This window comes from Phaenicophaeus curvirostris, chromosome 5 (assembly GCF_032191515.1).
Source record: "Phaenicophaeus curvirostris isolate KB17595 chromosome 5, BPBGC_Pcur_1.0, whole genome shotgun sequence".
Classification (NCBI taxonomy): Eukaryota; Metazoa; Chordata; class Aves; order Cuculiformes; family Cuculidae; genus Phaenicophaeus; species Phaenicophaeus curvirostris.
Window position 1 is genome coordinate 28,711,127 of NC_091396.1, and position 15,108 is coordinate 28,726,234.

At 45.3% G+C, this 15,108-nt stretch overlaps 2 protein-coding genes across 5 annotated transcripts in view; both read left to right on the forward strand.

Annotated features, from left to right (window-relative positions):
• Positions 1-10,079, forward strand: part of LRP4 (LDL receptor related protein 4) — an 88,639-nt gene extending 78,560 nt beyond the window's left edge. For 3 of the 4 annotated variants that reach the window (XM_069857957.1, XM_069857958.1, XM_069857959.1), the window contains 4 exons: positions 3,852-3,919; positions 4,526-4,613; positions 5,837-5,978; positions 7,732-10,079. In XM_069857957.1, coding sequence (XP_069714058.1) covers positions 3,852-3,919; positions 4,526-4,613; positions 5,837-5,978; positions 7,732-8,067 — 634 coding nt within the window. In that variant the 3' untranslated portion in view covers positions 8,068-10,079. Of the gene's footprint in view, positions 1-3,851; positions 3,920-4,525; positions 4,614-5,836; positions 5,979-6,529; positions 6,599-7,731 lie in introns of all 4 variants that reach the window. The other variant, XM_069857960.1, reaches the window with a different exon arrangement.
• A 4,323-nt stretch (positions 10,080-14,402) lies between these two features.
• Positions 14,403-15,108, forward strand: part of CKAP5 (cytoskeleton associated protein 5) — a 48,854-nt gene continuing 48,148 nt past the window's right edge. The window contains exon 1 of the mRNA XM_069857962.1: positions 14,403-14,426. The gene's annotated coding sequence lies outside the window, so the exon portion shown is untranslated. The remainder of the gene's footprint in view (positions 14,427-15,108) is intronic.

Genomic DNA, 15,108 nt, shown 5'->3' on the forward strand with positions numbered 1-15,108 from the left:
CTCTCACAAATTGGCATTCCCCTAGAGAAATAACACAGTTAACTCCTCTGGACTTCTGCAAAGCTGAAAAGGAAAAAAACTTAGAAAGAAGGAGAGGGGGGGTGCACTCAGACACATATAGCTGCAAGGCTGGGCTTTATCCAATTTTTTCTCTCCCTCTTTCCTTTTTTTATGTTTTGCTAGGTATTTTAAAATTTTTCCTTCTGAAGCCTTTCATTCCAAAGATCCCTAGGTAAATCTACCTGTTTGCCAGCTTAGTGGATATTTGAGATTGAAAGGTCCCAGAGATATATTTTCAAGATTAATCAAAATGAATTTGTAAGTCTTACAAATGTTTGAAGTGCTTCAAACACACACACACATGACCACTCATTTCAAAGCTAGCTGAATAAATTCATACAATGTGGGTTATCACTATTGGATCCACAATTTTTCGATGCTATGGATATTTAAACTACACATGATACCGGGCACATACAATACTTAAAATATGTACATGCATTATAAAGTAAGGTTCATGTTGAGTGTCTAACAGATATTTCAATTCCTTTAAAAAAACATATAGCTGTCCATTGTCTACATACTTTAAATAGGCATTCTCCAAGCGTGAAACAATGACAACAACATAGGCTGAATCGGTAACAATGTTTATGGGTTGTGAAAACAGCTTAAAGTATCTAACAACTGCAGCCAATTCTACAATTTGAGGTGATCCTGACACTTTACAAATTTCTGATTTCCACAACTGCGAAATATTTGTTTCTGACTAAGCTTTTTAGCGACCTTGTCTAATGCAACCAATGAATATTTGTCTAATTGCCTGGGAGAGGTTAAATCTGAATCCCTTTTTAACAACATAAAAAAAGCTTGTAATTCTTCTGTAGTGATGCCTATCAAGGGTCATATCCAACTTATGGCTCCTAACAACTTTTGCATATCGTTCAATGTCTTTACAGAATATAAAAGTTTAACTTGATGTGGTTGAATAGTTTGTTCTTGGATTTTCCACCCCAAATATTTCCATGGAGAAGTTTTTTTGATTTTTTTCTGGTGCGACACAAAGACCTACTTGAGTAACTGCTGCTGTTACAGCTGCTACAGCCTTAGCTGTCTGTTCTGGTGTCAAGGCTGCAACTAAAGTATCATCCATGTAATGATAAATCAGGGCTTGAGGATATAATTCATGAACTGGTGATAAAGCTTTTGCTACAAACCACTGACAAATTGTTGGACTGTTGCACATGCCTTGTGGTAATACAGTCCAGTGATACTGTTGGCTCGGTTCTGCACTATTAATAGAAGGAATAGAAAAAACTAAACAGATTACATCCTTTGGATGTAACGGAATGGTAAAAGAACAGTCTTTCAAATCTATAATGGTTAAGTCCCAGTTTTGTGGTAACATTGTCGGTGAGGGCATTCCTGGCTGCAATGCTCCCACAGGCCAAATAATCGCATTTATTTGTTGCAAATCCTGTAATAAACGCCTTTTTTCACTTTTCTTCCATATTACAAACGCTGGTGTGTTCCACGGGCTGGTTGTTGGTACGTTGTGTCCAGCTTGTAATTGTTCTTGCACTAAAGCTTTAAGGTGGTGCAGTTTCTCGGTGCTGAGGGGCCACTGTTCCACCCAGATCAGCTGAGCAATGCTAGTGCCCTTTGATATAAAGCGAGGAGGCAGAGGCGTCCAAGCCATTCATTGTATTGTTCCCATAAAATCAGTATCAATCAGTCCCAGTAAAACAAACAATCTTTATAATAGATGATCGTCCAATTAACAGTGCACTAAGTCCACTTCCTAAGGGGCCCTTAATTGCTGTAGGGATGAGCTGAACTGCAGTGTGACGTGTTTCTGTTCTTTGAAGTCAGTTAAACTTTCTGATGGTTGCAGCCCTTTGGTCCCAAAGGACCATCCGGTTGGCACTGGGAACGCCCCAGGGCTGCTGCAGACGCTCCAGTCGGGGCCACGAGAGCTGGGGGGGGCGGCCCCCCCCTTGGCTGGGCGGCTTGGCTCCGGAGCAGTTAGTACATTCCGTTCTGCAGTTTTTGGAATCTCCTTTATCGGTTCGTCACTAATTAGTTTCCAGCACGGACCGCCGTCCTGCGCATAGATCACAGGAAAAGCTTGAAACATTTCAACCTCCCCACGCCGCTGCGTCTCCCTCCTGGCTTGTACCCCTCGGTCTGAGGGCCAGGCTGGAGGTGGATCAGGCTCCTTCTCGGTGTCTATTGGACCTGGATCAAAGGGATTGTCGGTCCCCCAATGGCAAGCCGCAGCCAGTTTAGGGGTGAGGTGGGTTAGTGCAGTTGTTGACGATTCTGCACTAGGCTCGGAATTATCGCTGTGCTTTTTAGAGCTGACATACGCCTTTAGGGCTTCAAAAACTTTCCGCCAGGGACCGAGCAACTTAGTAGCTGTTTTATCTGACCTAGTCACTTTATCCCATAGTTGAACTCCGATCTTATTCCAGGTTTCTTGCTTGAATGCCAAGCAAACATCAAAAGATGGCTCATAATCCCAAACCCATGTCAAAAGCACTTTAAGATCATTAATATCTAGCATTCAATTTTGTTTCTTTAAAATACATTTAAATAATTCTATTACATCTTTCTTTTCCTGGGTTATCATGTTCCCCATCCCCTTATCGGCAGCTCGCCTTCCGTCCAGCGGGCAGGTGTCTATGACGCACACTCCGGGCTTCGTTTCAGCCCCTCCAAATGTTCTGCCGATTGTACGCCACCGGTCCGTGCTCCTAACATGACCCTCCATTCAGACCCGATACGGGCGCCATTTGTGGCGTGTTAAACAGATACGGACCCTGCTTTCATTTCAAGCTAAGACCAAGTTTATTGTTACAACCTCATCTTTATACCTTAGTGAAATGTCAAGAACAGTCCTGCAAGTCCTTCATAAAAATTTCCACAGCTGTTCTTCTCCTTCCCAGCTCCTCGTGACCACTGTTATTGTTTCTATGCCTTCTTGTTTTTGCCACTGATGTTGAATTTTCTCAGGCTGGAGGCTAGCTGGTTATCAAAGCTCTCTGCAGTTTTATCTCCAGAGGCTCTGCAGCATTCATGGTCATTTTTGCTCAGCATCTCTTCTGACAATGTGTGTCTAGGCTGACTGTGCTGAAGTGTCAAAATCCTCCTGAGACCATATCATTCAACTGATTTCTGAACTTATAATTCTGAGAACTTATTTCTGGGAGAATGGGAGAGTTTTTTGCTTTAATCCACTGTCACATCTCAGACCTGACATCTGAGGAAGAGGTTCTGCCCTGGCCACAAAAAGATAACTTGTGTGGGGCAGAATAGAACCTTTGCAGCTCTAACATTTAAATTACAATTAAGGTAGTTCACAGACTTTTTTCTGTTAATTCCCTACAGCCTGCTATTCCTACTGCCCAGCTAAAAAGTACTTTCTGTAATATATAGCTGGATTGTTTACAAGGTAAAGCCTCCACTTGTTGAGTATGAAGTATTGGACGGAAAAATCTTTGTGCTGACTCTAGGATGTTCTGATTTTTGTTTCAGTGCCGGTGCTGAAATTTGCATTCTGGTAGATAGATATTTGCATGCATCTCTGTACCCAAGAGCTGAATCTAGAATGATTTGGATTTAAAGATATTGCAGAGCTATAATTGATATATATTATTTACATGCACACACCTCTCCATATGTGTATGGTCCTCTCTTCTCTGCGTACAGAAAGATACTGAAGAAAAGATGGCTCCTGTTGCTGAACTGGAAATGGAAGAGTATGTCTGTGCTAGCCTGTTCCATCATGTCTTTTGATACCTTTGATACTGTTGGTACTACTTACAGTTACTAACTGTCCTTCTGTCATTCAGCTGCTCCGACAGAGATGCCAGACGAGGCTTGTGCACCCATGCCAGCGAGGCAGTGTTGGCAACCATGGGTGAGTTCCTTTTCTTTAACTCTTCTCCACCAAGGTTGTTCCTGCACGTGTGCCCATGGCATTCCAGTCCATAGTGTTTGAAACTTAGATTTCTGAAACTTGGACTTGAATTATTAAATGCCCTCTGAGCAGAGCAAAGTGTGTCTAAGAATGAATGTCAGGCACACACATTCGTTAGCCTGTATAGGTATTTTCCCAAATGACACTTTGCTCTGAAGAACTATACTATTTTCTTTCATCCCTTGGGCTTTTCCCATTAATGACACTGTTCACTGTCCTCTTTTGTGTTTAGTTGAAGATGGCTGACTAGGATGATTGTTTCCCACTGCAGGAGTAACTTGTCAGCAAAGGGATCTAACTCATCCTATCCAAACCCATTACAAAGATCTCGGTTCTCCTTGGTTTGCTTGTGTGGGAGGAAGGGTTATCATGTTTAGCTTCGTATGAAGCCAAACAAAACCCTTTGCTAAACCTTGGTATTCAGACGTTTTACTCCACATATTTGCGTATGGTGTAAAACCTCTGTATGAGGCATTACATTGAGGTCAGTATTATCCAGTGGAAGTTAGAGAGAGTGCATAAATTACCCTTGCTGTTCACTTTCAGGAGAAGGACTGCATGTCAGCTACATTATTGGAGGTCTTCTCAGCATCTTGTTTATTTTGCTGCTTATTGCTGCTTTAATTATATATAGGTAAGCAGATCTTTTTCCCCCTCTCCTAGCCGATAGTATAATCTAGGATTGTGGGAGAAGAAAGGTCCTGGAAGCACTTAATCTTTCTTTATTGCCCTCTACAATCCCTTTGTTCTCCATTGGAAACAGTGTTTGATGATTTTGCTTGCAAGATTTGAGTCCTGTGCTTTTGAAGTTGTCACAGTTTAGTTCCAGCCCATCTAAATTTCAGCAGCTAAAACTGTGCAGTTGGGCTCCTAAATCCCCCCTGCCCAAGGGAAAAGGGAAAGGAAAATTAAAGGAAAAGGACTTGTGGGATGGAAACTAAAACTGCGGCTTTAATGAGATTATAGTAATATTAATAATGATGATGAAATAATTAGAAAGTAATAAAATATATACAAATATATGAGACCACCCCCCCACCCTTCAATGATTATACGTCACCATAGATACTGTAAAGAGACATGAGGGAATGGGTCCACAGCTAGGAGGGAGCTGAGCTCAGGAACTGGATTCAGGAGTGCAAGGATCTGGGATCAGGAGCAACCAGACAGGCGAGGTCCTCACTGGACATGGGCCATCGCAGAAGAGGGCAGACCCTTGTGGTCTCTCAATTTTGTACCCAGTATGATGTTTATGGGATGGGATGCTATGGTCAGTTTAGGGTCACCTGTTCTGTCTGCCCTTCCTTGCAAGTGCAGCCCTTTTTCGTCAGCTCAGGGATGGTTTTTGTTACTATAGGGATAAGTATAAGCATTGGCCTTTTATCATACCAATGCCCTGTGTGATGACTTCTAGCCAAAAATGCTTTCTGAAAAACATGCAGTTAGTTTTCAGAGGATGAATTTACTTAGAGCACCTGTTAGTCAGAAAACTGACTCTAATTTAGCTCAAATCACAATAGAAGTGTTGGGCATGCAACTCTAGCCTTATTGGCTAAATTTTCTGTGGAGAGCTTATGAGCTATGGGCAGAAATATGAGGTAGCTCGTAGCACACGTGAGCTTTCTGCCAGATAGCTCCACCAGTTACTGCCAGTATAGCTTTTGAGGTTATATGGCAGTACCTTGCTGTACTGGTAGCTAGTGAATGTACTAGTGGCTGAAGAGCCAAGTGGAGCCAGCGTTCTTTCTCATTGAGGGACCGTGAAGACTGCTGGAGCTTTCTACTCACTGAGCAAGCAGTAACTTTGGATTCTGGCAGTAGGGCCCTGTGTCTTTTCTGACAGCTCTCTCCCTCTAGGCACAATAAGTCCAAGTTCACGGACCCTGTCTTGGGCAACCTAACCTACAGTAATCCCTCATATCGGACATCTACCCAGGAGGTGAAGATTGAAGCGATTCCCAAACCAACTATGTACAACCAGTTGTGCTATAAGAAAGAGGTAAGAGCAGCTACTAAGGATATGGGAGGCCAGCTCAAGCTGCTGTTGAGTATTACAGGCCCTGGCATGTGAAAATGTTGCAACTTGTCAGGGTTTACATCTAGGACATAGGAGGACAGCTTCAGTGAATTGCTTAGGCATCTATGAAGATCAACCAGCAGCACTTCTTCCCCAGGGAGCGGTAGTGAATTAGACCCGTCTTTAGCTTTCTGTTTCTTCCACGCTCCCACAGTGTCTTGTATTTCATGTGCATTAGGTGCTGGCTTTCAAAGTGCAGGAGTTAAAGGGAATTGTCTTCCCTGGACACAGTCCTGGTTAGTGACTGTTATGCCAAGGTTGTTCTGGACAGTCACCAGCGGAACCAGGCAGCCAGAAGGGGTTTGGTAACAAGAACGTGGGAAGGGGTAGGACTGGGAGAGAACTGGAGCCCTTATTAAATGGAGCACCTTTTGATGCCTGGAGAGGTCCGCCCTGTCCACAGGATCCACAGAATGGACAGGGTTTAATCTGGTGTCTTACAGCACTTAGTTTCTCCTCTGTTTTCTCCTCAGAAGCTTTCTTATCACTCAGATAGCTTCTCATCTTCCCTCTTCTGATTTCCGTCCACAATCTCATGTCAGGTATCACTGCTCTATGTATGGTTTGATCCTGCCTCCCTCACTCAAGCTCTGTTGTGTGGCTCAAGCACTGTCCCATACTAATTGCTCTTTTGCCCTGCTTTTATGTCCTTAAACCAGCTCTACTGTCTGTCAAGAAAGTATAAATTTTCTGTGGCAGATCTTTTGGTCTTGGCTTTGGCTACTTATACTTGGTATGTGAGATTTGAAAAAGATAATTTTGGTATTTATGATAATCTGTTAGATCACTTCAGTTCCTCTAGCAGGGATCACAGCAAGACTTAGACAAGGGGTCGTTTTCCCTGGCTTTGTTTTGCAAAGGTGCTATCCAAGAGATTTCCCAAACTTTCCTGACATTTTAGCCTTATCTACTAAGGATAAGCCAGGATTATATATCTGGGAATTTAAATCCTTTCCACTTTTGTCTTAATTCTGCTGCTGCTGCTAGATATACCTAGATATGTATTTTCCCCACCCCGTTTTCCTCAGGGATAGATCAGATGTTCTAATGCTCCTTATTTGTCAGTGAGCCAGGTTAGACAGATTTCACTGCTTTAATCTCAGTGTGGTCCCTTTAGCCTTTGATCGTTTCCATTGTTTCTGTATAATCTCCTTTCCCTGTATCACTATGAGACTCAGACTCCACAGTGGTGTTCCAGCTGTGCTTTCCTGAGAGGCAAATCTAGAATGACTCATATATAAAGATATTGCAGACCTAGAATTAATTCCATATTTACTTTTGCCACAAAGTCTTTTGGCTGTTCCTGCTTCCCACTTTGTTTGCATTTGTTTTGGGGTTTTTTTATATTCCTTTTTAGACTCTTAGTCCCTGCTGTCAATAATATATATAGTTAAATTAGAAGAGCTGGCTTATCCTTATTCCCCCTCCTCATGATTTGAAGGCACCTGGAGTTTGGAGTGAAAGCTCTTGAAGGAAGGATTTATTTAGAGGTGTTGAAGAGCTGAAGGAAAACTCAGAATGGGTTCTGCTATTGTGACAGTCAAAGCCAGTGGCTGCTTACACGGAGGTCCAGCCTTCTCTCTGCTCCACTGGCTACATTCCATCTCTGCTTTGCTCTTTGCCATATTTTTCTATAGAAATATTGCTTTATTTCATTCATCTGTTTGCTCCCTAGACTGGTCCAGACCACAGCTACACCAAGGAGAAAATCAAGATTGTGGAGGGGATATGCCTTTTATCCAGTGATGATTCCGAGTGGGATGACCTTAAGCAGATTCGGAGCTCCAGAGGAGGGATCCTCCGGGACCATGTCTGCATGAAGACAGACACGGTCTCTATCCAGGCTAGTTCTGGTTCACTGGATGACGCTGAAACCGAGCAGCTGCTTCAGGAAGAACAATCCGAATGCAGCAGTGTTAACACAGCAGCAGCCACGCCTGAACGGCGTGGCTCACTCCCAGACACAGGCTGGAAACACCAACGCAAGCCCTCCATGGAGAGCGAGGCCTAAAGTAGACATGACTTTGAAAATGCCCATACCCTCTCTCGCCTTTGCTCTGCACAAAAAAAGATGAGACTTGCCTGCCAGGCAAAGAAGGGCACAGAGAGCAGCCTCTTGCAAGGGGCATAGAGACTGTGACTGCCTTTCAGCAAGGAGCTTGGGCAGCTGTGCTGTAGTGTTTGGAGAGGGTGGATGGGTGGGTTAGAACCCAGAGACCCTTTTGGCTCCTTTTCACTGTCTGTGGTTTATTTATGTTCCCTTTTCCTGGAAACTGCCACATTAACTTTTGCAGTGACTCCTCTGGCCTGAATCTGGTTCAGATTCTGTGTTCTCTGGCAACCTGCAAGTCCTGTGCTGTCCAGCTAACGATTGATGCCCATGAAGAGAGCAGAGCTGCCTCATTGCTAGCTTCTGGTCACAGAAGTTCCCCATGCCATTCCAGCCCTAGCAGCACTCTGAGGCTTTGTGTTGAGGGGCCTCTGACTTGCGAGAGGCCTTGGAATAGATGAGATATAGTTTGGAGCTCAAGGAGACACTGATACAGTATCAGGTCACCGTGTTAAGGGCATAAAGAGAGTAATCACAGTTGTCGTGACTCACTTCATGAAAGCATCACTGCCTACTTTTTCCCATTTGCTAGTAAAAACTTTAAGGAATGCTCAGATCGGAGCATGGTGTCTGTTGCTGGCAGTGGACACTGCTCGTGTTCTCCCCTTTCCTATTAAACACTTTCCTACTCTGGAAGACCAAGAGTCAGCAAATGGCCCTTTCAGAACTGCTTCCTCTGGGTACTGGAGTCAGGGTGTTGTACTTGAGGAAAGAAGAGATTGGTGGTGTTCTTAGCTCTGTAGAGCTAATGGGAGGAAATGGATCTTGGCAAGACCTAAATTCTTCTCTTGTCTTTGCATACCTGATACATAAAAAAATAAAAAGAAAATTTGCTAAGTCCCTTCCAATCCCAATTCTGTAAAGTCCCTATTCTCTTGGCCCCTAGAACCTTTGATTACTGTGATGAGGAAAAAGAGAGAATTCCTAGGCCGAGTCTTTCCCAGGGGAATGCTCAGCGCTGACAGTTAGAGAACTGCTTTGTTACTAGACTGAGCCCGTTCAACCTAGAATGAGAGACAGTAATCAGGGAGCTGTAAGGGCCTTTTAAAATAGTTGTTTATCAGATAGAATTGCACTTTAAGCTCTTCTGTTTACCACTAAATAGCTCTCCACACAAAGTCATTTTTCCCATCAGCTGCATGAGCCTCGGTTATTCTCTGGCCTCCAAGGCCTTTACCCTTTAGGTGGTGTAATCCTACCCTTGCAGTTAAACCCCAGCAGCATCTGGAGCTGAGACTCGCATGCTCCCACAGACCGTTGCTGCCTTTTCATATTCTCTTGACTTCTATTATTATCAGTTTGCTCAGAGGGGAAAAACGACTGAGAAAATTTCTCTTGGTGCTTCTTTAAAACTGAAATTTACATTAACCCCTGAGGTCATCTGGATGCTATCATGATAGAATAGTAACTGTTAAGCCAGATACCTGGAAGCAGAACTTTCCAGTGATGAATCTCTCACAGCAAACTCTGCAACCTCTTTTATCTCCTGGGAAGAGGTCACGTACATTCCCACCCATGGTGCAAGAGAGCAAAACTTACACTAGGGGTATGGCTTAAGGCGTGGGGAGGGTGCATCCTCCATGCAATATATTTCCAGCTGGTGAAAAACAAAAAAAAAAAGGAAAATCCATCGTATTGTGCACTAACCTTATTCATATGCTAACAGTCCTACTACCCCTGAAAAACACGATAGTTGCCAGCAGGTTGGCTGTACTTTTTACAGCAAAGGAAGTTTTGTAGAAAGGGGAAGGTTGCTCCTTTGACCTGGCAAAGTGGCTTGAAACTCTGTCCGTAACTGCGCCATTGGGCTGACTGGTGTATATTCCTGTGGAAAATGAACTGGAGCTAAGGCTTGGAAATTTCCCTGTGTTAATATGGGACTCTTCCCTACTCCCAGAGATTTTCTTTAAAAATTAGATTTTTATTTAATTATTTATTTGATTGACTTCAGCCTGGGAAGCATTGTTTTTGTTGGGCAGAGGCACTTTTGGATTGAGGCATAGAGTTGATTAGGAACTGAGAAAGGAGTGTGTATCACTGACATGGACCTTGCCTGTCTAAGGTGGTGGGTGCCTCATGCAGGGGCAGCACCAGGGGGGTTAAGCATAGGCAGAAAACCAGATTTGAACAGAGACCACATGCAGGGGCAGTGGCATCAGAAGTGGGAGTGAGTGGGCGGATAGGGGAGGGAGGAAGGCTCAAGACTTCTAGGAGAGCAGGGTATCCTTGGGTTTTGGTGGGGGGAGGTGTTGCCCCAATACCTTATGTGAGTATGCACTAAAATCCAGAGATGGGACAGGGGTGAAGGGAAACATCTGCCCAGACCTGTCACTTGAGGTTCTGTCAGCCTGTCAAAATAATCGCTGTCTGAGTCGCAAGTGCAGAATGGAAAGGAAAACACAGTCAGTCTTTTCAACAACTCCTGGTGCTTGTGATCTCCAGCTTGATAAATATCCTCTGCTGCTTCTTCCAAGGGACCCTGCACACTACAGCCTAACAACCTCTCCTACCACTCTCTGCTCCAATCCTCAAATGACTATGTCAGAAAGAAGCAACAAAATGTCCCACAGCCTCTTCTCTACCAGTGAGATGGGCAGAAATTAGTTTCTTTTTCCTAGAGGCAGCCCCAGTGAGATGCTGCCTGGGGAGTGCATCATGGTTCCCTGCTCTGGGGAAGAGAAGACCCTTGTTGCACGGGTGTTCAGAACGTAGAAAGGCCACTGGAGGATGATCTCTTGAGCACTGATTTACTATGTAAAAAGCAAACCTCTCTCCTGTCTGTCCCAAGCTCATGTCAGTGATTTCTGTGTGTTCCTGTGTAATGGGTTTAACGTTACTCACTGGAGACATTGGACTTTCTGGAGTTATTTAACCACTGTGTTCAGTATTGTAGGGGTTGATGATAATTTAATATAAATTTAGCTTTTTTTAACCACTTTGCCTGGCTTTTGGTTGTGAATCATGCATGGTATTGGGACTCTCCTTTGAAAGATGAGCTCTCAGACCTGATTGCAGAGAACCTCAGCTTTGCTTCCTTGAAAGGAGCAAGAACGGATCTGGGTTCTTCATTATGTGATTGTAACACACACTCCTGCCACTATGGCTTTGAATCAAGGGTCAAATATCCACACTCATGCACATCCTTGCAAATTGCTGTGCACATGTAGTACCTCTTACCCTGCTCCCTCTTGGGGTTTTTTTTCCGTTTTTGTTGTCATTTTAATATGGTAACGGCAGAAGAGGATGTTCCTCTTCTCAGAAGGTGTTAGAACTGTTGTGGGCTCAAGTCTCTGCCCAGTGGAAAAAAAGCTCTGAAGAAGAGCTGGCTTTCTGTCTGTAAGGGGTTTTGTTCAAGATTCTGCTGCACTATTTTATAAACAAAAGTTTAAAGGTGAAAAGGGCTGAATAAGGAATTAAATATTCAGTAATAACTGACACTGCAGTACCAGTGCAAATCTCCTACTCCATTCTGTCTTTTCCTGGTGAAAGAAGTACCAAAACCGCTTAAAATAGTTTAGCTTTATTTCTGTTCATGTCACCGTTGAAATGCACTGCAGAAGGGATCTCACTGAGGTCATGCAAAAATACAATTGCCTCACTTTTTTAAAAAATTGGTGATGACTACGCCGTATGGTGGACAGATAGGGTGGTGTAGGATTAATGCAATTGTCAATGATACTTTCCTCTCCCTTTTCCTCTAGTCTGCTTACCCGTAAGAATTTTTCCTTCCCTTGCTTCAGCTGGAGCAAATAAACAAGGGAAGGAAACCACTGTGGACTGCAGCCACGCACAGTTACTGCTTGCATTTCTCTAATCACTCTAAGGACACTAGAGAAAGCCCCTTCCCCTCTCACTGGAGGCTCCCTGGAGGCGAAGGCAGCCAGGAACCTATTTCCTTCTGCTCCGTTGCTGCCCTCGTCCCAGCACAACCACGTGGAGCCGAAGCTGGGGAAGGCAGCGAGGAACTGGTTTGCCTCTCTCCTTTGCAGCCCTTGTCTCAGCACAACTGCATGGAGCTGAAGCCAGGAGCTACTTGGCCGCTTGTGGCAGGGGCTGGACCAAGTGCACAAGGCCAAGTGCAGAGTCCTGCACTTGGGATGCAACAACCTTGTGCAGCGCCACAGGCTTGGGGAAGAGCGGCTGGAAAGCTGCCTGGCGGAGAAGGGCCTGGGGGCATTTGCAGATGACTGAACATGAGCCAGCAGTGTGCCCAGGTGGCCAAGAAGGCCAATGGCATCTTGGCTTGGATCAGAAACGGTGTGACCAGCAGGTCCAGGGAGGTTATGTACTCGGCACTGCTGGTACCGCTCCTCAAATCCTGTGTTCAGTTCTGGGCCCCTTGCTACAAGAAGGACATTGAGGCTCTGGACCGCGTCCGGGGAAGAGCAACGAAGCTGGTGAAGGGGCTGGAGAACAAGTCTTATGTGCAGTGGCTGAGGGAGCTGGGGTTGTTTAGCCTGGAGGAGGCTGAGGGGAGACCTCATTGCTCTCTATAACTACCTGAAAGGAGGTTGTGGAGAGGAGGATGTTGATTTCTTCTCCCGAGTGACAGGGGACAGGACAAAGGGGAATGGCGTCAAGCTGCACCAGGGAAGGTTTAGACTGGATATCAGGAAGAAATTTTTCACAGAAAGTGTCAGGGGACACTGGCACAGGCTGCCTAGGGAGGTGGTTGGGTCACCTTCCCTGGAGGTGTTTAAAAGACGGGTGGATGAGGTGCTCAGGGTCATGGTTTAGTGATTGATAGGAATGGTTGGACTCGATGATCCAAGAGGTCTGTTCCGACCTGGTGACTCTATGATTCAATGGCGGGCAGGTACGTTTAGCCTCCGTGAGCTCCAGGCTCTTTCCCAACCCCAGGGTCCCGGGGCGCGGCCGTCGGATTCAAACGGGCCAATGGGGGCGGTGCGGGCGGGGGCGGTGCCAGCCAACGAGCGGTGCGGACACTGCGAGGTGCGCGCGGGCCTGCCCGGTTCAACCGCCGCCGAGCAGCTCCCAGGCCCTCAACTGCCTCTCCCTCACCCCCACCGGCTCCCCGCAACCCGCTCCCACACGCCGGGACCAGGTGAGCGGTGCTGCCTCGCGGCTTCTCGAGAGCGGGGAGGGCTTGGGGAGGCCTCCGCGGCCCCCCTGGGCCTCGGCGGCTTCCTGGGCCCCCTCCGAAAGGAGCTGGGGAAAAAGGGTTATCGAGCCGGTTCGGTTCTGGGATGCTCAGTGTAAGAAGGAGATGGAGCCGTGGGGCCGGAGGGGGCTGCGAGAATGGTCAGAGGGCTGGAGCACCTCCCGTACGAGGACAGGCTGAGAGAGTAGGAGTTGTTGAGCCTGGAGAAGAGAAGGCTCCGAGGAGAACTTATACCTGAAAAGGGCTACAAGAAAGCGGGGGAGGGACTGTTCACAAAGGCTTGTGGTAATAGGATGAGAGGCAGTGGGTATAAACTGGAGAGGGGCAGATTTAGACAAGACCTAAGGAGGAATTTCTTCACGATGAGAGTGGTGAGGCACTGGCACAGGTTGCCCAGGGAAGCTGTGGCTGCCCCATCCCTGGAGGTGTTCAAGGCCAGGTTGGATGGGGGCTCGGGCAGCCTGGTCTGCTGGGAGGTGCCCTTGCCCTTGGCAGGGGTTTGGAATTGGATGATCTTTAAGGTCCCTTCCAACCCAAACTATTCTATGATTCCAGCTTTAAACTGGATGGTGTGAGCTCATCTCTGTTTCTGCAGCTCTGCTGGGTGCAGATGTTGGTCTGGGATCTCGGGGGCCCTTCACTGGGAGCTGTTGGCTCTTCCCTAGTGTATGTGAAGAGTTTGGGCTAGGTTGTCACATCCTTTTCTGTTTCTTTTGATTCTACTTGAGTCAGGCTTGGAAGCTTCCTTGAGATAGTAGCTTTCAGGTTGGTGTGTGTGGGGTTTTCCTCCTGAATTTGGACCTCTGTGATTGAGAGACCCAAAGACTCGTATAGCAAAGGCTGAGGAACAAAACTTCAGCGCAACTGGCCTCTGTTCCAGACACAGGAAGAAAGAATACAGGTTCATCTGCTAGAATTTTTTAATTGATTTGCTTAATGTGTATAAGCTGTCTAATTGTGCTGCAGTTTTCTGTTTTTACTCGCTTAGTGTTTTGTGTTTGGTGTTACATATTCCAGTGCTACGACTAAACTGCAGCGCTGTTAAAGTTGCTGTCTGCGGTGAGAAAGGAGGGAGGAAACAGCCAGGATGCTGGGTTACCGGCTGTGGGAGACCTGTATTGATTACTTGCATATTGGAGTGAGAATTTCTATAGGCTTTCAGTGAACTCATCTGTTTGAAACTGTAAAGATGCATATTTCCAAATGCTGAGAGCCTCGAAGTATTCTAAGAGGCTACTCATAAAAATCTATCATTAAAATTTTGCAATAGGATCAGATCAGAAAGAAGAACATTTGAGTGTAAGTTGCCCTCATAATCTTGACTCTTTGGCATCCAATATTAAATCAGTTGCTTGCGAAAAAATTAGAATGTGGTTTGACTTTCTTGCCCCAGACAGGCTTACCTTTCTTTAAACTTTGCTGTTTTGGTAGCTTCCTCCATTTAAGTTATAGATGCATTTTCTTGCCTCTGTGTGTGTCCCTTCAGAGTTGCAGTAGGTTAAACTTGAGCAATGTCGAGAGAGAGAGAGAGGCACTTTCAAACAGAATCGACAAAAAATTACCTTCCAGGTATAGCAAAACAGTTCTAAACAAATTGGTTTAGATATATTGGAGGTAGTTATCAAGAATACAAGATTTGGAATGTTAACTAGTGGATGTACTATGGAAAAAATATTTTTGTGATACCTGCATGTAAATAAATGAAACTTGGATTTTAGAAGAATTGGCAATTAGAGTTAGTCAGACTGCTTTATATCTGTACTGATACGAGGTTTCGTATTTGATATGCTAGTATGAAAAACTGAACGTGTGATAATGGA